The sequence below is a fragment of the Macaca fascicularis genome, chromosome 9, assembly GCF_037993035.2.
Source record: "Macaca fascicularis isolate 582-1 chromosome 9, T2T-MFA8v1.1".
Taxonomy (NCBI): Eukaryota; Metazoa; Chordata; class Mammalia; order Primates; family Cercopithecidae; genus Macaca; species Macaca fascicularis.
In genome coordinates this window covers 131,481,102-131,504,074 of record NC_088383.1, presented here as the reverse complement: position 1 = coordinate 131,504,074, position 22,973 = coordinate 131,481,102, and the positions used below count along the sequence as shown (strand labels likewise).

The window sequence follows — 22,973 nt, the reverse complement described above, 5'->3', positions numbered from 1 at the left end:
GCATTGGCCCTGAATTTCACTGTGTTTACCTGTAACTCTGAGACACAAGTGTGCTCTCTGGCATAACATTTCCAACCCTCACCTCCAGCCTGCCTTACTCTTTCCAGAAAAGATCCATAGGGTCATTTGCAAGCATGCAGTACATTCACAGAGCTCATTTTAAAGAAACTTGATAACACGCTTTGGCAAGCTTATGTTTGAAAAGACCCCCTGCATCAAAAAACAAAACAAAACAAAAACAGTGTGTACATAAATAAAAACAAACGACATAACGTTTAAAATACGTTACCAGGTTTACTAACGGGCCTCCCGAGTTTCCATACTGCAATTAAACAGAAATGGAAAGGTTACAAATTGTGTCATAACGTGGTCCAATCTATGTCCCTGCCTGGCCGTCTCCTGAGCATGGTGTCTACAGTGTGGGGCGTGATTCTTCTCTGAGATTCATTCCCATTAACCTAATATTTTGCTGGAAAAAAATGACCTTAACAATTTTCAGAAAGTTTTAGAGGTGCCGTAAATGGGGAGATTTTCTCTCTGAAGCCCAGAAGCCAACTGCAATCACCCTAAAGCACCCAACACAACTTCTTCCTCCTGGGAGGAGGCTGGCTGTCCACCTGCTCCAGTGTCACTGTCCCCGCCGTGTGACCCCTGTCGTGCTGCTGGCGCTAGGATCCACATGGCTTGGTCTAGTTCCATCCTTTCACCCAGACTACAAGGAAGTCAGAGACCGATGCTGACTCCTCTCCTCTGGCAAAACCCTGCCCCAAGCCCCACCCGCAGAGGGACAGAGGCTCACGTTGATGATGGCGTCGGTCTGGATGTAGTCCATGTCTGAGTTCCGGAGCCCCAGCTCTTTGCCGCCTCGCTGGGTGGTGCTCACGATCCCGGTGGTGACTGTGTTTTGAAGGGAAAACGGGCTTCCGATGGCGACCACGAACTCTCCCGGCCGCAGCTCTGAGGAGCGGCCAAGCAGCAGGACAGGCAACTTGCCCTGAAACCACAATGGCTGGCATTGCTGAATTTGTTTAATTTAACCAAATGGGTAAAGGCACAGATATCATGGAAAACCAAGCAGGGACAGTGCCGGGCCATTTGGAAACACCAGGCCCGGTGGGGAAGTGAGCTCACGACTAACATCCCTTTGCTACAGGCAGGACCGGACTTCCCTCCCACCCGTGATCCACACATTACAAGCTGTGTGGGAGCCAGTGACCACTGAAGCCGCACACACGCCAAGGAAACCGTGGGGAGGGAACTGGAGGCCAAGTCGGGGTCTCATCACATCTTGAAGCTATCAGCACAGACTCACTCTGAAACCTTGAGGCCAAGAGACAGAGGAAGACAACATGAATTTAGGGTTTGGGGTGTGACTGCCTGGGGCAGCCTTCGAGAACCAAGCCCCGGGAAGGATCCCAAGCTACAGGTGGTGAAACCTGCCCGGCTCATCATGTGCACACCCATCCTGAGGCCTGGAATATTTGGGGTGCTCTGTGGACAGGGAATTGCACTGACTCAGGTGCATGCCTATGCTGAGTACAGGGCCACATTGGTCAAGGGCATGGATGGAGCATGGGGACAGCAAGGCCTCCAGGACCCAAGACAGCAAGACCCAACAGGCGGGCCATCTCTCCTCTCCTGAAAAGGCCCTCCATCAGACACCTGTGCTCCCTGGTCTGGGCGGGCTAATTGGCCAACTCCAGAAGCCCTGATCTCCAGTGGCCCACAAAGGCCAGGCAGAGCCAGGAGCCCCAAACAACTCTGCACAACAAAATGGAACAGAAGTCAGCTCCAGGGTCACCCAAGCCAAGGAGCTGGGGGGAACCACAGAAGGGCCTCCCCAGCTCTATCAGGGAAGGCATCGGCACCCCTTCCCTCTCTGCCATCCTCGGAGCCGAGCAAACCTCCTGAGTTCCTTCAGCCTTTGTTCACTTAGAACGAGCAGCTGCCCTGGAAAACATGGACCAGACCCAGAAAGCAGACAGCCACCCCAGCCCTCGTGGGAACTGCAAATCCAGAGCCTCACGTTTGTCTATCTCAAAAAAGAAAGAGCCAGGGGACCAGTGGGGTGGGGCAGGTGGAACCAAGGGGTTACTTGAGCCATCTCCTCCACCAGGGATGGAGCAGACACCAGCTGATGAGGTGAGGTGACCACCATGCCCATTTAACAGATGAGGAAACTGAGCCTCCAAGAGTCTGGGTGACTTGAGACAGAGCAGGGATTGAAACCTGGGGCTGAAACCGGAAAAACAGACTCTCTCATCCACTACACAGCGCCACATCATGCCACAAATATCCCCCAACACATACTAGATAAGGAAGGTGCTGGGTGAGAGAGCTCCCGAAAGGAGAAAGGGATGTGAAGAAAGAGTCTAAGACCTAAAACTGACTATACAAGACTGAGGAGGAGGAAGGTCCCTCAGATCACAGATACCAAGAGGACCAGGAGAGCACTGTCCATGGTCAAGAGCATAGACCTGGGGCCAGGCTGTGTGATTTAGATAGGGGCCTGAGCTGACGACCACTCAGGTCCTCAGTTTTCCCATCTGGAAAATGGGACTAACATACAGCTACCTCAATGGTCCACTGTGAGAACGAAGCAAATGAAGATCTGAACAGCTCTTTGATTACCCGCTGGCTCCTATAAGCATCATCTAGGTGTTAGTTTTGCTGTGAGCATCTGGGCCTGTGCAAATCCAACAGGGGGAACCACCAACCACCTTCCCACAGCCAGCCCATGTCACCCAGCCATGGTAAAGGTCTGCCCTGACAGTGGGTGACCCTTTCCCTGTGGGGTTGCCTGAGGCTGGAGCGTGCAGGGCAGCTGGGGGGAGATGCAGGCCTGCAGCATCCCTACTCGGCCCCACACTCACTTCCCACACTCCTCAAGCTCATCAGCATCCAGCAGCACACCAGCAAGCTCAGCGCAGCCTGTTTACTCTGGGCCCGGGCCAGCAGCCCCTGCCAGGCATGACTTCAGCATTCATGGCGTGCAGGCGGGGCAGGAGGCAGGGCTGGGATGTGCGCTACGCCATGCTGGGGGAGGTCCACCAGGGACACTGCCATCCCTTCAGGCCCTGGACTGGCTGGAAGCAAATGAGGCCTTCGGGGCTGGGCTTGGGACACGTAAAGGGACGGGGTGGCACAGGTTGCTGGAGCAGGGTAGCCTGGCTGCCTAAGGAGACAGACAGGAGGCAGGAGATCAAGCTCAACTCAGGAAGGGGGCCCAGCAGGCGCCTGCTTCACCACACATTGAAAACCCATCAAAAAGTTATGAGTCAGGGCTTGCTGTGGTGATCCTCATTCACATCTCACTTATCCCCTATCCTTACCACCCATCGGCGCCTCCTAGAAAGGGAGGCAGGCCCAGCCTGTATGTCTCAGGAGACCTCAGAAGGCAGACAGACCGAAAGGCAACTCTCCTTCCAGCTCTTCTTTTCCACCATCTGAGCTCAGGCCCAGAGGATGCGGCAAGGAGACAAACACTTTTGGAGAAGCTGCGAGGCTGGGGCGGGGGAGCCCCCCGGGCAGGGAGGAGGAGATGGAGGCTGCAGACTGCTTGTCCATGGGCGCTGCTCTCCATGCTCCTGGGGAGGGCCAGGCCTCCAGGGGATGCTGCCTGCTGCCAAAAATGGGGCCCAGAGCACCCCATGGTTCAGTCACACTTGGGTGACCATATGGGCTTCGACAAGATAGACACCCATAATGTGAACCCAGGGAGTCTCCCCAGGAACCAGTCCTCACCTGAACACAGACGAGTAAATGTGGCTACGTAGTGGCCATTTAGGCAAAGGCTGCACCAATGGGCACCACCAGTGATCATCTCGTTTACGTTTTGATTCACTCAGACATTTCCTAGCTCATGTAGGGCAACCCTAAGACAGAAAAAAGCAAGCAGACACATGCGGCGAAGTAGGGAGGGGTCTCACATTGTAAACCTTGCATTTCTGTGAAAGGAATGAGCCTTTGCCTGGCAGGTGACAAAGTACTTTCACGGCACCCTTAGGAGTTGAGCTGTATTTTCCCCCCATTTTAAAGATGTGGAAACTGAGGCTCAGAGATGGGGGCACTCCTCACAGCCCATGGGCAGCCTGGCTAAACAAGAGAACAGGCTTCCCAGCTCTCAGACCCACATGCCCAGTACACGTTCACCCAGAATTCCAATCACAGGCAGAAATCTTTGCAATGGAATGATGTGTTGCAGAGATGGTGACCAGGCCAGATTTATGGCTCTCCATGAGGTCAAACTGCCTTTTGGGGGTCACTGCCCCAACTCCCCACAGGAGCCACTGGCTGCAGGAGCATGGGGCCCCTCAGCACATTCCAGAGCCAGGTGGGGCCCGTTCTCAGCCGTGAGCCTCACCTCGAGTCTGTCTGCTCCGCAGCTATACCTCTGCTGGCCAAATTCCTACTCGGTAATTGAGCATTTAATTCCATAGCTGTCTAGACATCAGCTCCACAGGGGAATGTGGAGGAGATGCAGCACAGATAAGGCTGGAAGTGCACAGCCACAGGCGCCGTGAAGCCCCGTGGGGCCCACGCACTCTGAGTACAAGGCCTCTGCACTGCTGTCCCCATGCTGGTTCCCGCGCCACCCACAGCAAAGCATCTCTGAGTCTCCCTTTAAAGCAGCACTGGCCACAGGCCGTCTTGAAGGTGGCAGCTCCTCTCCTTGGCCACTTCACCATCTCCCTGGAGCTCCACAGTGAGCCTAGAAGTAAACGGGGCAAACATCTGTCCTCCACTGACAGATGAAAAGGCCAAGGGGAAGAGGAGAAGAAAGAGGGCACGTGAGTCCCACTCCTCATACCAGATTCTCACACGGCTGGGGGGCGAAGAAAATGCAAGTGAAGTGTGGGCATGACAGCAGCGAGGGGGCAGAAACAGCCACTGCTGCTCTCCCAGAGCCCAGGCGGAGACCTCAGGCCCGGCTAAAGAGCTTGTAGCTCAAGTTTGGCACAAGACCTTTGGAGACGACGGTCTTTCTGCAGTGAGCCCAGCACAGGCCAGTTCTCACAGTCTCAGGAGCAGGAAGCCTGGGAGGCCAGAAGAAGAGAGGGGACATCTAGAAGGAAAATGCCCACTGGCCCCCAGCCTGTAGGGACTCACAATGCTAAATAGTGTCCTCTCAACAGAGCCAGAAGTCTCTCAACAGAGGGACTTTAGGAAGACACGAATCGCCTAATGTCCTAGACAGCCACCCAGGGTAGATGTAGAAACAGCTCCAGTGAGGGTGTCAGAGTCCTGGTCATGGGCTCCCTGTCTCCCCAGCGTATCTATGTAAATTACAAAGTCCTAGCCATAGGCAGGATGCTGAGCAGGTCGTGGGAGTCATGCTAATACCTTGGAAGAGGCTGGTCCACAGCATGATTAAAGATGGCTCTTTGCATTCATGCAGATTACAACCAACAGACAAATAACAAGCAGGCCTGGCAGCATCGTTTCACAAAACACCACCTCCGTGAAAGAGAACTCTCTCAACAACCATTCGTTGAGTGTCTCCTATGTGCTTGGTGCAAGGAACATCCGATTAAGAAAATCCGCCCTTGCCCTCTAGGCTTTTGCCTCATGGGCAGAGACACATACAAGCCACCAGGACACAGAGTGGTAAGAAGACACGAAGTCCGTCTCCCTCACCATGGGCAGCTCAGCCCAAAGTCTTCCATAAGGGCCAAACACAGACCCGCACTAAAAATAGTTTGTGTATATCAGTTAGGGTACTTTCAACTGCAAGTGACCAAAAAACCCAACCCCAAATGGAGTATGTAGAGAAGACAGGTGTCTACTCCAAGGGCTGGGTGGTGCCAGGGCGATAACCTGAAGGCTCACAGACAGTGTCAAGAACAAGGATCCTTCCTTCCTTCCATCCAATCAACCTCAGCCTGTTCACACAGCCACAAGACGGCCACCACCATTCCAGACATCACATCAAGACGTGACTGCGACCGTGCTGTGGAAGCATCTCTTCAGAAGAGCAAAGTCCCAAAAGCGCCCTGGCGCCCTCCTCCTCGCAGGTCATCAGCAGCATCCAATCAAGCAGCGACCTCAGCACCCGTTGGAGGAGGGAACGTGGCCCCCTGACTGCACTGGACCCTGCAGATTTGCCTGAGTCAGGAATGCAGTGGGGTCGGGGGTGGAACAAAAACAAACCCAGGGTTCTGCCAGCAGGGAAGGAAGTTGGAGGGTGGGCAACCATGAGTGTCATCCAAAGCCTGGGGAATATGGTTCATTTTAAAAGAAGATCCCAATACCAGCACTTAACAGTGTTTAGAAAAGACTGTATAAGTTCATACTCCTTCAAGCACGTTTTTTGTTTGTTCATTTGTTTGTTTGGCGGGGTGGGGCAGGAGATGTCTGTTAATCTGCTTAAGAAGAAAGCAATGGTCACAGCAGTTCCGTGGTGGTGACAGGGAGGTTCAGGTGATGGGAGCAGAGTCTGGGCAAGGCAGGGAAACCACTCCTAGCGTGCATGTCCAGCATCTTCCCAGAGCTTCTCCAGCTCTGCCAGGTATGCAGCCTTCACAACCCACCACCCTGTGGACGGGCAGGATGGCTTCACAGCTGTTCTGCTGATGAGGAGACTGCAGGTCCCACAGCAGGTGGTGGTGATACCGGGACTGCGGCCCTCCCTGATCCCAACCTCCGCTCCAGGTGTTCTTCTCCCCAGCCCGCTCCCCACCTCCCAGATGCTCGGGGTACACAGCGGCCAGCAGTGAAACAGCTGTCCTTGTGCCCTGGATCACTCCACAGGGACAGGGGACCAGAGTGGGTATAACACAGAGCAGGGCAAAGGAGAAGTTTAGGAAGAATCCAAGCAGGGGCCCACCACGAGAAGGGAGGGGAGGTCTGTGCATGCAGCCTCGGCTTTGGGGGTGCTACATGTGGTGTGGGTTCCATAACTGAACCACAGATGAACCATAACTGCTGGAACTCCCCCAGAGCAGAAAAGTTGGGCCTGTGCTGAGTGAAGCCCCCAGGCTGACAGCGCACCTGCGCCTCGGGCTCATTCTCCAAGATCAACCAAGGTGGGGCAGAAGTGAAAACCTAGGCAAAACACCTATGTGTATATGAGTACATGTACATACACACACACACACACACACACACACACACACACACACACACACACATTACCCCCTCAGGCTCCACGTGTGCTGGGAGAACACTGTCCCAGATAGCAGGAAATCAGGGCTGGGTCTTGGTCCTGTATGAACTCAGTCTACGACCTTGGCCCACTTGATCAGCTTCTCTGGGTTGCAGTTTTACCACCTCTAAAATTAGGAGTTGAGCCCAGTGATCTCCCATGGTCATCTCAGCTCTGACAATTAGCTGTTCTTTACAGAAAACCTGGTTGCTTTCCAAAACATCCATTAGCAGACAATAGTTAAATTGGTAAGATCCAAACAGGCAACAGGGTCCCTAATAAATCCCTTTTTTCATACAACTCCCCAGTGGGGTGAGATGATTCCCGCAAACTTATACCGCTGCAAGAGGAGGGGGGATTCCTAGAATTCTCCAGATGCTGGCTTGGCCAGTAATCTTTCATAGAGGACTGTGAAAAGCAATGACCCATCAGTATTTCAGCTTCCTTCCATTCAGGTTCTGCCTAGTAGCACTTCAGTGCTCATTTAATCTCATTCCCTGAAGCTTGGAGAAAAGAAAAAAAACAAAAAACAATAACAACAAAACCAAAGAAAAAATTGGCAACTCTTTTTCAACCTAATAAGCCAAGTCAATTACTTCTTTCTCGCCTTTGAAAATTACGAAGTGTTCCTGAGTTACAAAAATATTTTTGTTGCTGAATCTGCAGAATCCACTGCATCGTTTCCGGAGGCTGGGACTTCCAGGCTGGTCCTGTGTTGGTTCAAGTTTGCTTCAAAGGCTAACGCTGCAGCAACTGGCTGGGACTCAACTGAGTGATTCAATGTGCCTTCTGGAAACAGTTATGCTAACCTTTCATTTTCTTTAAAAAATATGCAATGGACAAAATAGCACATCCTCTATACCCAGCAAGAAGCAGTGCCATAGAACTTGCACGCCTCCTAAGGACAATCAAACCAGGCCGCAGAAGGGTTGTTTAGGGGGGATGTCAGCATCCAAAGACTTGCTTGAGAGAGTGAGCCAAGCTGGGTAAGGAGGGAAGTGAGCACATGGGCAGGGGAGGAACTGTGAAAAAGGGCGGGTCAATGCACTGTGGACTCAGATGAACCAAAGATTTGCTGACTCGGGCTACTAGGGAGCAGGACCAGCAACAAAATTAGCAGAGCCCAGTGCAAAATGCAAATGCAGGCTCCTTGTTCATAAAGCATACAGAAAGCACTGTTAAAGGTACTAAAATATAAAGCTTTTTCCCTTCTTCCACATTCTGTCTCTCTCAACCTATCACACTGGTTTTGGTTTGCTAGTTATTGTTGTGGTTATTTACAGGACAGTGAGTGCAGACACTGGAGGCCTCACGACTTGGCCTCGTGCCCACCAACCCCTGGACCTCGGATCGTGCCCTGGCTAGGGGTGGGGAAGTTGAGCCAAGCATCTTCCCTAAGGGCCCACTCCTCCAACACATGGATAATGGATGACCCCAAGGACACTGCCACTTCTGTGTCAGGGTGCATTAGGTACCTGGATCAGGGTGAGAGCGGCTTGACCCTGCCCAGTAGCCCACAGAACCACCATGGCATCATCAGCCTGAACCCTGCACCACTAAGATGTTATGCGGTGCCCAAGTTGGAACCTAGAACTGCCCTGTGCCTATACCCCTTCCAGGGATGGAGGGTAGCAATGATCGCTGCATAGAAACAGGGAAGAGAAGGTCAGGTGGGGCTGGAGGTCTCAGGGGACCAGGGATTGGGGAGGCAGTAGGAGGAATCCAGCCTGAACTAAATCCCCAAGTTCTCTGAGCATGCTCCATTAGCTCATAGGACTTTATTCACAAAAATACAAATTCAAAGATAAAATTAAAACAGTGAGCTCAGGGCACAGGGCCTATGAGTACATGGGTCACATGCCCTATGCAGCTGGCTCTTCCAGCTTCTCCAGACAGGGAGGCGGTAGACCAGGAATTCTCCAGATGCTGGCTTGGCCAGTAATCTTTCACAGAGGACTGTGAAAAGCAATGACCCATTGATATTTCAGCTTCCGTTCAGGGTTCTCAACAGCTTCAGAACCCTTCCGTTCAGGGTTCCATTCAGCTTCCGTTCAGGGTTCGGAGTGGATGAGGAGGGGAGGTGGTGGGCCAGGACTGAGAAGCTTGGGATTCAGATTAGAGAAGGTGAAGGTTATCAGCGATCACAAAGTCAAGGGTGGTTGTGGTGAGCAGAAGAGCCAGGGAAGGAGGGATCTGCCAGATGGGCACGGAGATCACCAACATATACAGACTGAGAAGAACGGTGTGACCAAGTCGCCATCATGTTTCTCCAACTGACATGTGATTACTACTGTCTAGGGAGGGAAGTAGAGGAGGTAGGATGGATGGGAGGGCAGCAGGGTAGAAGCGGTTCAGGTGGGAGAGATCAGAGAAGTGGGGAGATGAAGGGAGAAAAAAGGAAAAAGAAAAGGAGAAGGAGAACAGAGGATAATGTGCCATAACAGAGAGAGAGAGAGAGCACACAAATGAACAAAATGAAACAACTTTCCTCCTCAGTGTTTATGAACACCACCAAAATATTTAGTCTTCTTTACACTATATCAGATGTTTGCCATTTCCAACATTCCCTTACTCTTCAGTGTTTAAACCACAAAATGTCAACAGTCTTCATGGGGGCCCAACAGCTAATGACTGTATATATTCGTGGCATCCAGAGGAGGAATAAGATTGTCTTGGTCAAGTCTAACTTGTGTCTCCTCCATACATCAGCCCCTTTGATCTGTCCCCTTTCATCCACCAACTTCAGGGTGGCTGATGCTGCTACAACAGCATGTAGCACGGCAGATGCTCCATAAATATTTACAAAATCAATGAATAAGTAAATAAATGAAAGAATGAACAAGCCAGGTCTTAAAAGATACATTAGGATCTTGAAATTAGGTAATAACTGGGGTTAGCCAAGGCCTGGCATTTGGGTCTGGGTAACTGACGGGGTAACCGATGCAGCCTGCTTTTCAGCTGTCTATAGGCTATAAAGCTCAGGGCTCAGGGAGGCAAAGGGAACAGCTTGTATCTCCAGGCTGTCATGGTGGGCAGGGGCTCAGCCCTACTCTATTTAGTGGGATCAGAGTCCAGCACACAGCAGCCTCTCAGCATCTGCTGAACTACACTGAAGGCACTCTGACTCCGCCTTACCCATAACCACATAGAGCTTCTTTGAGCCCCATATGCGGGGAAGTTGCCCAGGATGTAGTATTCTTTTCAGATTTATTTTAAAATGTTTAAAACATGTATAACCTCTTCTATATAAGAATAATTTGATATGGTCCATGACAAAGGGCCTTTTATAATAAGTTAATTAAACATATATTTATGACATAAAATGGGAACACAGGGAAGGCCAGTGGTTTCGTGAGCTGCCTGGTAGATAAAGCAAAGAGGGAAATACCGTGAGTCACATGTTCCCATTATCAGATTCTGGTGCTTTGTTTAACCAAAGGAACTGTTAATTCACATGTTTATTAGGATAATTAGTCCTCAGTTCACCAGAAGGTCTTATTTCTCTCTTGCCACAGAAAGAGGTCTGGATGGCTTTAGGAAACCAGCTACGGAACTGCATCGATGCTGCTATGACTGAGAGGTGATCGTATCATTGTGAATCTTTGTGCTTTCAGACTCTTGGGAGACTGACTACTTAAGACATTGGAGCTTTCCGGAGTATGAGTAGGAACCCCAAAGAACCAGAACCAACAAGAAATGAGCAACACACAGAGAAACTAGCTAACCAGAAACTTGTTCTGGAGGGTTCTAATAAACTCACAAGGAAATGACAGTTTGCAATTAGTCCAAGATCTAGGTTCTGCAGGCTGAGCAGAAATGGGAAATTAAGCAACTCCACCTGCAACTCTTGTCACCCAGCTTGTTTCCTTGGCTGGCTCTCACTGTCCTTTCCATCTCAGCTTAGATGTCACCCCTCAGATAAGATTCCCTGCTTACACTATCTACTATCTTTGCAGCCCGAGGCCTTCTACCCCTTCACCTGTTTGCTTCATGCACTGTACTTATTGCCATATTTACTTTACTTCACCCGTTTCCCACACTAGATCTTAAGCCTCATGGCTTTGCCCACTGTGGCTGCATCCTCAGCACTTAACAAGTATTTGGCCAAGACAGATGTTCAACACATATGTATAAAATCAGGGAATTAATAAGGAATCACTAAAAGAATGAACAAACTAGACCTTGAAAGATCCATTAGGATCTCAAAATTGGATAATTGCCAAATAGCTTGGAATTCTGACAAACTCCTTTCTACCAATGTCATAGAGAAATGGACAAAAATAAGGCCTCCCTCTGCTATTGTGGCAAGACCAAAGCTTCATCTCTGCAAAAAAAAAACACAAAAAAACAAAAAAACAAAACAAACAAACAAAAAAAAACCCCACAATCTCTGGAAAAGAAAGGGCAAACAAAATCAGCTAATCAGCTTCTCTTCCGCTCCCCGCAGCTACCTAGTGCTTCACCTCGCTTGGTTCTTATGAGCATTCCTGCCTCCAGCCACTTTCAGCTCCTCTAGGACAAGGTGTAAATTGCCTACCACTGGGGCTGGCAATTTTTTCCTATAAAGGGCCAGGAAGCAAATATTTTTGACTTCATGGGCCATGTGGTCTTCATCCCAACTATTTAACTCTGCTGGTGCAGAATGAAAGCAGCCATAGACTCTACCTAAATAAGTGAACATGACCAGGTCCCAATAAAACTTTATTTACAACAACAGATAGAGGGCCAGCTTTGGACTACTGGCTGTAGTTGGCCAACCCTGGACTCTAATACTCTGTCACACACTTGATAAACTGTCAAATGGAACCAATTTGTATTCCCCCCTCAATGAAGAGGACAGGAGACATTCCTAAACAAATCCAGTCCCACCAACTTGGGAACTGCTTTTTCAGAACCATAAATAATAGTCTTAATCCGATTCCCTGAAAAGAGAGTGCCAGAGTGAAAAAAGCCATTACCATATTAAGAGAAAAATATAGCCAAAGAATTTCCTTGACAATCAACTAAGTTCTTGAATCCGGGCCAGAGAACACACAGGGTCTCCAGCTCTGAGAGTTTGGGGAACTGAAGCGTTTCCCATGCCAGAAGGAGCTGCAGTCAAGAGCTGAGGAGCCACGTCCCCACCCGCCTCTGGACAAAGCCTGGCACAAAATAAAAGCCAGCTTCTACTTTACTGTCTGGCTTCACATTCCCTCATGAAATATTGATTCCTGTCCCCCTAAAAATGGTAACAATCAATACAGTAATAGAAGCCTCATAACATCAACACCGTCTGTGGCATCATTAGCAAATGCAATGGTAGCCCTCAGAGTTCTCGGAGAAAAAGAAGAGACCACAAAATGCCCAGTACAGAAGGAGTGGGGGGAAAGAATCCAAAATGGAAAAACACAGAAACAAGAGGGGAGCTGGGGCAGTGCGAAGTGCATTCCAGGCTCCCAGGCGCTTCCTTCATGAGGATGAGTGACAGATGACTCCAGGAGAGGGCAGTGGGTGAGCCCAGGCCCTGCATTCTCTGATTCACTTTTGGACGAGCTCAGGCCACTGAGTCAGCACGTCTGACCATCAGCTTGCCTGAGGAGAACCGGCGTGAGTCATGGCACGCACCAGCCCACTCCCATCCCCAACCACCGCCACGTCCCGGGGGGCTGCCTGAACCCCCCTCACTCAGCTGACTCAGGAAAGATTCGCCACATGCAGGGCCAAGTTCTGGTGGCCTGGAGAAGAGCGGCCTGCCCAGCAGCTCCCAGGACATGTAAAAGGCCCCAGGCCCCTCACCCGCGGTGACTCCCCTCTGAACTTGATGAGGATCAGGGGTGTTGGCCTCCCCGCTGCACCAGCCAGCTCAGCAGTAAGAGGACCCTCTGCAAACACAGCGGCCCCAGCGCCCAGAGGGCTCCCTGTCCAGCCACTTCAAACAGGTCTGTGGGTGCCATCTGGCCTGAAGGTGGCCGGGGGGTTGGAGGGGTGGCGCAGGCCTACAGGGGAGGGAGGAAAACCACCTCACAAGCCTCAACAAGGCCGTTTCCAAATATTTACCTGGTTGTTGGCGTCAGAGAAAAGCACCCACAGGAAAGCTCACTGTTTCCCCAGCGCTTTGCATTACCAAAGACCACAGACCTGCTGCAGCCCTGACAGGACCACATGTCCATCAAACTCCAGGCAGGCAAAGCGGGATGGCAGGGGCATCTGCAGCCAGCCTGCTGCAGGGTCATTTCCTCATTGAATATAGGACGGAAGCTCGATGCAGGAGCCGCGGGTGCCTTCCCCTCAATTCCATCCACGTGGTGGGTGCCCTTGCTTCCTCCACGGCAGACAGCTGTGAACGTCCTACTCGGGACAAAGTTGCCAAGCACCTCCTACCTGAGGACCGATCGGCCGGATGTGTCCCCAACCCCGCAGTCTAGCGGCAGAAATGGACTTCATTTGACAAATGACTGAGAAATGAGTGAGGCGACTCTAAATTGTGATCAATAGACAAGGAGGGAAAAACCAAGAGTGGAATGCAGTTGTCCCTGGGGTGATGTGTCCCCAGAGTGACGCGGTGGGATTGAGGAGACTGGGGCAATGGGGCGTCACCTCACACAGTGGGGTGGGGAGAGATGTCTAAGGCAGAATTTAATCAGAGGCCTGAAGGATGGGAAGGTTGGCTCCATGAGGAGCTGGAGAGGGGTGCTCCTAGGAGGGGAACAGCCAAGGCCCCAGGGGACAGCCCTGGCCTGTGGGAAGTAACCGAGCAGGGGGTGTCTGAGCAGAGCAGGTGGGGGCAGAGAAAGGAGGGGAGGAGGGGAAGAGGAGGAGGGCCAGAGGGAGGGAGGGTGCCCAATCAGATGGGGCCCTCAAGGCCCTGGTAAGCAGTTCAGATCTCTCTCAGAACCGCAGGAGATCTGCAAAGGCTATATACAAGATGGGAAGGACATGATTCCAGAGATGCTTTTCTCCAAGTTTCTTAATCAGCACAGCTGGACAAACAGCTGTAACTAAAGTAACTTTCCCTCCTACTTTCTTCAACACATCCCATTATCTCTACCTTGTACTCCAGCCTGAAGAAACCAAACTGCTCTCTTTTTACTTTTCTCTCTCCCTCTCCCCACCCCTGCCCCAAACTGCTCAGGAAAAAAAAAAAACCCGTTGGGACAAAATGCCACCATTGGATGAAAGCTTGACATATGCTGCACACTGGCAGTGGCTCATGTTAAACACATTTGGAAAGAGTTCGTAACTAAAGCTGAACTACTTTGCCCTCAAAGCTGCTTTCTATTAACATGTTTACACGCATACTGTCCCGACTTTCTGCAGCTGGGATTCCCTCCCCAGGCAGGCTGGCCACGGTCGTGGGTCCCGAGGAAAGAGGAGTTTCAGATTTGGGCAGAAGCACATTAAGGGATGCCCAGCCAGGGCTTCTCCCCTCCTGCTTGGAGGGAGTCAGCAGGGCCGGCAAGAGGGGGCTGCTCCGTGAGCGTCTCCCAAGAGCTCTTCCGGGTCCCAAGACTCAGCAGGCAAAGTGAGCGCACATGTGTCTGCTCAGCAGTGAGAAGCAGAAAAGGAGTCATTTGGTCACAAGCCCAGAAACATCTCTGGCAACTTCAAGCCACTGGAGATGTGAGGGGAGCTCCAAGAACGGGAGGAAAAGCAGATATGAAACTGGACTCAGAAAGTGCAAGAACTCAGACAGTGCTGGGGTCTCAAGAGCAGGGCCTACAGCAGCTTCACCATGTTAGTCTCTGTGGGTGACATCCGGCTTCACTTTGCAGTTCCAGGGGGAGCCTCTGCTTGCCCTAACTTGGTCATGTGTCCGCTCCTTGGCACCAGAGGGTAGGACACCATGACTGATGGGCCCACCTACGCTGTCCGATGACGGAGATGTGAAATGCTGGCTGCTGCTGCCAGTAAGGGGGGTAGGTGGGTGGCAAGTGGACAATGACCACAGGTGTCCATGGTAATTTTTATTTCAAGAATATCACATTTATAGCCACGCACAGTGGCTCACACCTGTAATCCCAGCACCTTGGGAAGCTGAGGCAGGTGGATCACCTGAGGTCAGGAGTTTGAGACCAGCCTGGCCAACATGGCAAAACCCTGTCTCTACTAAAAATACAAAAATCAGCCAGTCATGGTGGTGCGTGCCTGTGGTCCCAGTCACTCAGGAGGCTGAGGCAGGAAAATCACTTGAGCCCTGGAGGTGGATGTTGCAGTGAGCCGAGATTGCACCACTGCACTCCAGCCTAGGCAACAGTAAAACTCTGTCTCAAAAAATAAAAAAGAATAAAGTAAACACGTTTATGAAGGACAATGGAGGACCCTCCAAGTGAAATCAGGATGCCAGGGGAGGAGCTGGGTCCAGATGATAAGCCACCAAGCTAGTCACTGGGCCCATGGACGCGGCAGGCAGTCTCACCAGCTTCACTGGGTTACTCTTAAGTGGCTTTGGGGGAGGTTAGGCCACAGTCTCATACGACAAGGAGCCATGTAGGTGATTTTCATTCCTCAAGCACAGTTTCTGCTGGTTCTGTTCTGCCTTCTCTGTTTTCCTGATCTCTTTCATCCTCTTTGTTATCTCTAAGGTGACACAAAGCAAGGCCAGCTTGAGCCTCCCCCGAAATAACCCATCATCAAAACAAGGGAACAAAAGAGAAAGAGCTGGAAGAGATGCTGTTACTCTCCCTACTTCCAACTACTATCAGCAAAAAAAAGCAGTTTAGTCAGTGGAAACCAGTCTTTTGTGTGGTTGTCTGCAATTTAATATCCTTTCATTTCCAATTCCATTTAGAAAAGCCACATCAGTTCAATTTTAAATTTCAAGCACCCTTTCTTGGGGGACTTGAAACACATGTCAAACAGCATGCTGCTGGCTGAAGAGCTCAGCTCCCAGGACAGCAGGAGTCAGGTCAGACACACTCTGCAAAGCTTGTCTATTGAGATCGTTCGTGTCTTGCCAGGACATGCCAGGGATGACACGAGGAGACAGTCTCCACCTTGGCTCAAAATTGGAAAAGAATATCCACCGGCCAGAAGCAGCTGCACGGTATGTGCCCACGCATTCCAAACACGAAGTTACTCAGTGGGGGCGGCGTCCAGGCCAGCGCCTTGCCTGCACACAGCTCATGCCCTGCTGCTGGCTGCCTCCCAAAGGCTCTGTGAGGCTGAACAGGCCCCACGCGTGGCCACAGGCTGTACTATTCTGACTGGCTCCTTCCGGTGAGACTACCACATCCTGGATACCTTTCTAGCAGCCTGTTCCTAAACCAGATGCACCCACCTTTCCATGGGCTGTTTAAGGTCAAGCTGTCCCATCATTCCATGGGGCCAGCCTGTATCCCTCCAACAATAGCCATGGGCTTGGACACGTTGGGAGCAGTAGCCTGGCTGCCTTAGGAGGGCAGGGTCATGACGTGTTTGCTGTGTGGTCTCAGACAGGTTACTAGACTTCTCTGAGTCCCTGTTTCTTCTTCTCTAAAATGGGGATAATACAGCTATTATGCAGATTAGGTGAAAAAGAACGAAGGCAGAGGCTGGCCCAATGATCCTGTGACCAATAAACACACTTTGAAAGATTAGTTGTTGCTAGAAATTCCACAGTGACCTAATAGAAATAACACACAACTGCAGCCTCACTCAAGGCCAGTTACACATACCGGACACAGACCCTATATCTACCCTGAGCCTCTCTGGCCGTGCCTGGCCACCCGGCCATAGAGAGGTTATAGGAACGTCGGGGAAGGAGGGTTGTAAATGTGTTAGCTGGTGGTTTTCTGAAGACTGGCCGTAAAGGAGCCTGGGCTGGGCAGCAACTTGATGCCATAAAAAGACAGAGGAGACCCAGAATCCTACCACCCAAACAGCACACGCAGAGCTGTTTCCAGAAGGAGATGTACCCAGCATGCCATCCAACAGCGCAAATAGCCTGATTAATTCTACGCTTGTCTGGAATTACTCAGCCCACACCCAGGTAAAGGGAGGCAAGCAGAGGGCTGGACAAGAGACCCCAACTGGCTCAGTCTCTGGTCTTTTCCTTGGCCAGAGGCAGGATTCCAACCTCCTCTGATTGTTCCCTCCGTCTGAAGTCCAGAAAATTACAAGGATGTGAAGAAACTAGAAACCACGCTTTCACTGAACATGCCACACAGCAAATAAAACCTCTCTCATCAAAGTGTCGAGTGGGGGTTTTTGATGAGTCAGTAAGAAATGGATATTGTCCCAGACATGAAGACTTTGCTAAGCAATTCAACAGCAAAAATGATTGCAAAGAGAATATTTAAATAGAAAGCATTTTCAAATACAGCATTTGCCAGATTGATCTTGGTATGGCTCAGTTCTGCCCCTCCCCCCTCCAAAAAAAAGCTGTATACTCAAATGATTATAATTTGGGCAAATAGTTCAGTCAACACCCTTTTGTAGGCAAGCCACGTGCACACTAGCATACTAAAAGCTCTGAGAAGGTCTGGGAAGAAGAAATCCATTAGCTCTGTTTTAACTCAAGGTTTCCAAGATATATAAAGTATGGAATATTGTTCTGAAACACACCTCATTACCCTGCAAAACCCCAATTTGGGAGAGCTGGTTTGTTTTCAAAGTAACTGTTGACAAGTTAAGGATGGCTCAGTCTAAACCCCAGTAAATTCTATGTTCACTGTGAATGCATGACGTATCTGTGGAGGATAAATAAAATCTGTAACAAGGGTTGCCACAGGATCGGGAATGGGAAGGAGACTCAATTTTCACAACTTACCTACTAATTTCTTTACAAATCTATTGCTTTCTTTGATAAACATTTAAAACATTATTTTAAAAACTTTTATCTGGCTCCTTACAGAAGCTCTCCTGAGCCCCTGCCTCTCCCACACGCCCAGGCCATACTCAGCATCTCCTCAAGGCCCTCCTGTGACTGGTTTAGACTGGCTTCAGTGCCCCCTGAGAATCACCCGCAATCAGAGAGCTCTGGTGCCTTTGCCAAGGGTGTTCCAGGGCATCTGAGAACTCACCTCTGCAGGCGAAAACATACTCACCTGGTGGTCAATTTTGATCAGTGCAATGTCTGCTTTCTCATCCACATCCTTGATTTTGGCTTCATAGGTGGCACCATTCTTCAGCTCAACTTTGACCCGGTGCTTGTTGGTCACCACGTGGGCATTTGTCACGATCAGTCCATCTTCCGACACAATAAACCCAGACCCACTAGCCACCGGCACCTCTCGTTTAGAAAACGGAAGCCTAAAATCCAAAGAAGTACACACTTAAGCCTGCAACACCTTAAAATGAACGCTTCAACACATTGATTAATGAATGGGTTCTGCAACAGCAACACACACCTAGCAATCGCTTCTTTATATATTGGGCTTAACATTTAAAAACTAAACAATCTGCCAATTTTTTGCATGCATCAAACAATTTCACTTACAAAATATTCTTAGGGAATCTCTTCAGAGCCCGAGGTTCTTTAAACATTTAGAAGGGTTAAGACTGTAGATTCATAGAGTCGAATAGGGCAAATGTTTGAAGGGAGACACACTTATCTTAAAGTAGGAAGATATTCAGTGACACTTTGACACTTTAATGTGTCTCAAAAAGAGCTCTCATGTTTTGCTAGTGGCGGTGAAAGCTTCAGAGGTTATAGGAAAAAGGAAGGCTCTCTTTACTTGCGAAACAATTCAATATGAACCACGGCAGGGGCGATCTTCTCCACCACGTCCGCAATAAAGTTATATTTATGGCGCAAACTATTGGGATCTTCCTGCCCTGAGAACAAAAGCAAAGAATAGATACTTAATGATACTCTGCTGTGGTCACCTAGAGAAAGACATGGGTTAGAGGAAGCCAAAATGCATGCTCAGCCTTTGGAATTCTGAAGGCGGAGTGAGCACAGTTCCCCTGCCTGGGCTCAGCTGCAAATGTCCATCGAACTCCCAAGGGAATGCCCACCCAAGTAAGGCAGTAAAATCCACTCATGATAACCTCTTTGCTCAGGTTCTCTGCTCTCAACAGAGTCACCAAAAAATCACCTCTGCTCTGGTGTCGAGCAGAGGCACCAGCAAATGCTTCTACCTCACACCAGCCTTTCCAAGAAGCTGATGGCCCAAGTATTTTTTGTTGTTGTTTGTTTGTGTTTTTGTTTGTTTGTTTGTTTTCTTTTTGAGATGGAGTCACGCTCTGTTGCCCAGGCTGGAGCGCAATGGTGCAATCTTAGCTCACTGCAACCTCCACCTCCCGGGTTCAAGCGATTCTTCTGCCTCAGCCTACTGAGTAGCTGGGATTACAGGCACCCACCACCATGCCTGACTAATTTTTGTATTTTTAGTAGAGACAGAGTTTCACCATGTTGGCCAGGCTGGTCTCGAACTCCTGACCTCAGGTGATCCACCTGCCTCAGCCTCTCAAAGTGCTAGGATTATAGGCATGAGCCACCGCACCCAGCCAAGGGTCCCTTTGTGATGTGGTATCACCCTCTGCCTGCGTCCCTTCCCTGAGTCCCCACCATTACAAAGAAGCAACCCTCCTGAGAAACACCGCAGGAGCGAAGGAGCACCGGGGCTTTTCTCTAGGAGAGGCTCACCAGATGGGTAGATCTGAGATTATTACGAAGAAACATGAAGGCAAAGGGGCAGCTCCTATCTTTCCCACTGACACCCCAAGGCAAGCTGAGGCCATCGTCCGTCCCCAAAGCAGTTTCCACCATGCCTTAACCACATGTTCCAACCCTGCCCGGGACATCCCAGACAAAAGGCATAAGAGGTGCCTTAAGACTGTGGGTGAGAAAAAGAGGAAAATCAAACGACCATAATGCTTTATACCTACAGTCATGCACCACATAACATTTCAGCCAACCGTGGACCATAATGCCATTGTTTTTACTGTACCTTTTCTATGTTTGGATACGCAAATACTCACCATTGTTACAACCGCCTACAGTATTCAGTACAGTAACCTACTGTACAGGCATGCAGCCTAGAAACAACAGGCTCTACCATCTGGCCTAGGTGTGTGGTGGGCTATGGCATCTAGGTTTGATAGGCGCACTCTGTAACATTCCCACAGTGATGAAATCGCCTAACGATGCATTTCTCAGAACATATCCCTGTCACTCAGTGGTGCATGACCGTTTATACTACAGTGAGTGGCCCCACGTGGTGGGCGTTTCCAAAGCCACTTTCAACAAAGCTGTCACATGTCCCGATGTGAGGCTCTCACCCAGGAGGGCTAAAAGTTAGTTTCTGTCGACCAGAGGTGCACACCCAAGGTAACTGATTCAGAAACAGGCTGCTAGAGATTCAGGGTTCTGGGCTCCCATTTTGGTGGCACGGGTGGTGGCAGAGGCAGTGTGTCCCTGGAAGTGCACCCTTAGCCTACTACTCCAGCTCCTAATCTCTGCCACCTGCTGCTACCTCTTAACAAGTCTGCTCAAGCAGGCTGGAGGGCTTCCAGGCTGGTCTGCAGCTAAGAGCCATGCACCCCATTCTTCCCCCTTGGAATAGCTCAATGCTGCACAAGCAGGCTCCAGGGACCCGCACTCTTTTGTTAGCTGCTCGCTACGAATTGACAGGAAGCTTTTGGAAACTTTCAGAGCAATTTCACATGGTAATCTTATGTCTGTTGCGTTGAAAAATGAATAACTGTGGCTTGTATTTCCTGTCTCATATTTTGTATTTTGTAGGTATTTTGTGTCTCATTTACCAACAGGCCTGTGTGCCTGCCCCTAACACACATGCATATACACACAGAGATGCACAGGCACACACACACAAACTCACACATACACACTATGCATACACACCCACACACGTACACACATAAACACACCCACACACATACACCCACACTCATACACAGACTGTCACATAAACACCTATACACACTTCCACACAATTCATATACTCACAGATGTGCACATACACACAGAGTCACACATATATACATACAAATGCACACACACACACACACACACTCACATACATGCCTCTCTTACCACTAAGGTGGCAGCCCTTCCCCAGGCTCTAGGCTGTAAGTAGAAGCTATGAGACGTCCCAGCCCTCTTGTGACCCATCACAGTTTCATACCCACTGGCTCCCACATCCCTACCACGCTGGGTCACAAGGGGCCATAGTAACCCAACTTGACACCATGGGGCACAGGGACATCTGGAGGACCACCTGCCTCTCCCACGCTTGCTTTCTCGGAAGTAAAAGCGCATCTGTGAACAAAGGGCCCCCTTCTGTCCTGGCCCCTGACCTCTGAGCTGCTTTATTTAAAGATTGGAATCATCTCTTTTTACATAGCATGGTTTTCTAAGGTACAGAAAAAGATCCGCAACTACTAGGAGGAATAATTTAACAAATTCAGGACAGTATCATATTATTATTTTTGCTTTCAAAACCCTTTCATCAGTTGCCTTAATTTAATTTTTTCTACCTTCCTGTGGAACAGGAAAATCAGGTATCCTTCCCATATTATATATGGGGAAACTGAGGCTCGCAGACTTTAAATAACTTCTCCATGGACACTAAAATTTCTTAATAGAGAGTATAAGTAACAGGTAGATCCGGGCAAGCCCTCCCAAGCCCACAGTGTCACCAGATTTACAGCTTCTCGCTTCAACACCGGCCCCCTACAGATCTGCTACCCTCCCAGGTTTCTAGGTAGTTGGAAATAATTGGTGTGTCTCCTCGAGCACTCCAGTGGGAGGTGTAAATAAGGGAATGGAAATGTTCCTTCTGAACACAGAGCCTGGCGAACGTCACCAGAGACAGCTGTAAACAAACGCATCTGGGCTTCCTCAGACCAGCTTCCTGGGGAAAGGCCAAGAAGAGGTTTAACTCCGGCCGGGCCAGCAACACAGAGACAGCGTGGTGTTTCAGAAACTCACGAGAAGGACCATTACTAGCACCTTCCCACTAAGGATCATTAACTGACTTCCTCTTTCTGGCTTCCCGAATTAGGTATGGGAGAATCTGCCCACGCCAGAGGCAAAAATGAAGATGGATTGAAGATGGATTTTGCTGGGCAGTCGCCTTCTCACACAGTCACAGAAAGTGGCTCCAGGGTCTGCCCACCAGGAAAGCAACAAGGGAGACCAAGGAGGATCTGGCCTGGCCACTGGAAGGCCCAGTTCCAGCCTCAGTCCCCTGGGCAGCCTCCATTTCCTCATCTGTAAGATGGACCAAATGCCTCTAGAATGAGCTGTGAAGATGGACCAAATGCCTCTAGAATGAGCTGTGAAGATGGACCAAATGCCTCTAGAATGAGCTGTGAAGTCTGCTCCAGCTCCAACCTTCTGTGATGGAATCCCTGTCTCTCCCTCTCCCCAGCGTGCTGCAGGAAGATAAAGAACATGTGAAATTTGAGATCAGGTCCCGGACTCTCCAAATTCTGTAGATGAGGAAACAGAAAGAAGGAGCAGTGGGAGCACAGACCATATGACAAGCCTGACTGAGCCTTCGTGACGCATCCCAGATGAAAAAGCAACCATTGACTTCCATTCTTACCATCCCTGGGTGGACCAGTGGCAACCGGAAAATAGAACAGAAATAACTAAACAGAAGAAACATCAGCTAACTGTTCAAAGATGGACAAAATGTCAACTGAAAGAAGAAGAAATATTTGGCTTGTCCAAATGCCATTTCAGAGTGAGGAATAAAAGTGTGTCTAAAAGCAGCTTGGTTCAGTGTTAGATTCCTGTTCTATTAAAAAGGCTCATCCATGAAACTAGATGGAGTGGCCACTGCCTGATGTTATACAGAAACCCTGGCTGGCCCATCTGCTGTGATCTTAACTGTGGGTCAACTGTCTTCCTTCCAGACGGGTCAATCCCAATGGAGAATCCCCATAGATGGGCCCAGGT

The 22,973-nt window shown here is 49.9% G+C and overlaps 1 protein-coding gene across 1 annotated transcript in view; it reads right to left on the bottom strand.

Moving 5' to 3' along the window:
* HTRA1 (HtrA serine peptidase 1) overlaps positions 1 to 22,973 on the bottom strand; it is a 52,527-nt gene that overhangs the window by 7,124 nt on the left and 22,430 nt on the right. The window contains exons 2-5 of the mRNA XM_045361704.3: positions 18,778 to 18,877; positions 18,148 to 18,352; positions 800 to 994; positions 290 to 322 (exon numbers count right to left, since the gene is read on the bottom strand). Of these exons, the coding sequence (XP_045217639.2) occupies positions 290 to 322; positions 800 to 994; positions 18,148 to 18,352; positions 18,778 to 18,877 (533 nt within the window). The remainder of the gene's footprint in view (positions 1 to 289; positions 323 to 799; positions 995 to 18,147; positions 18,353 to 18,777; positions 18,878 to 22,973) is intronic.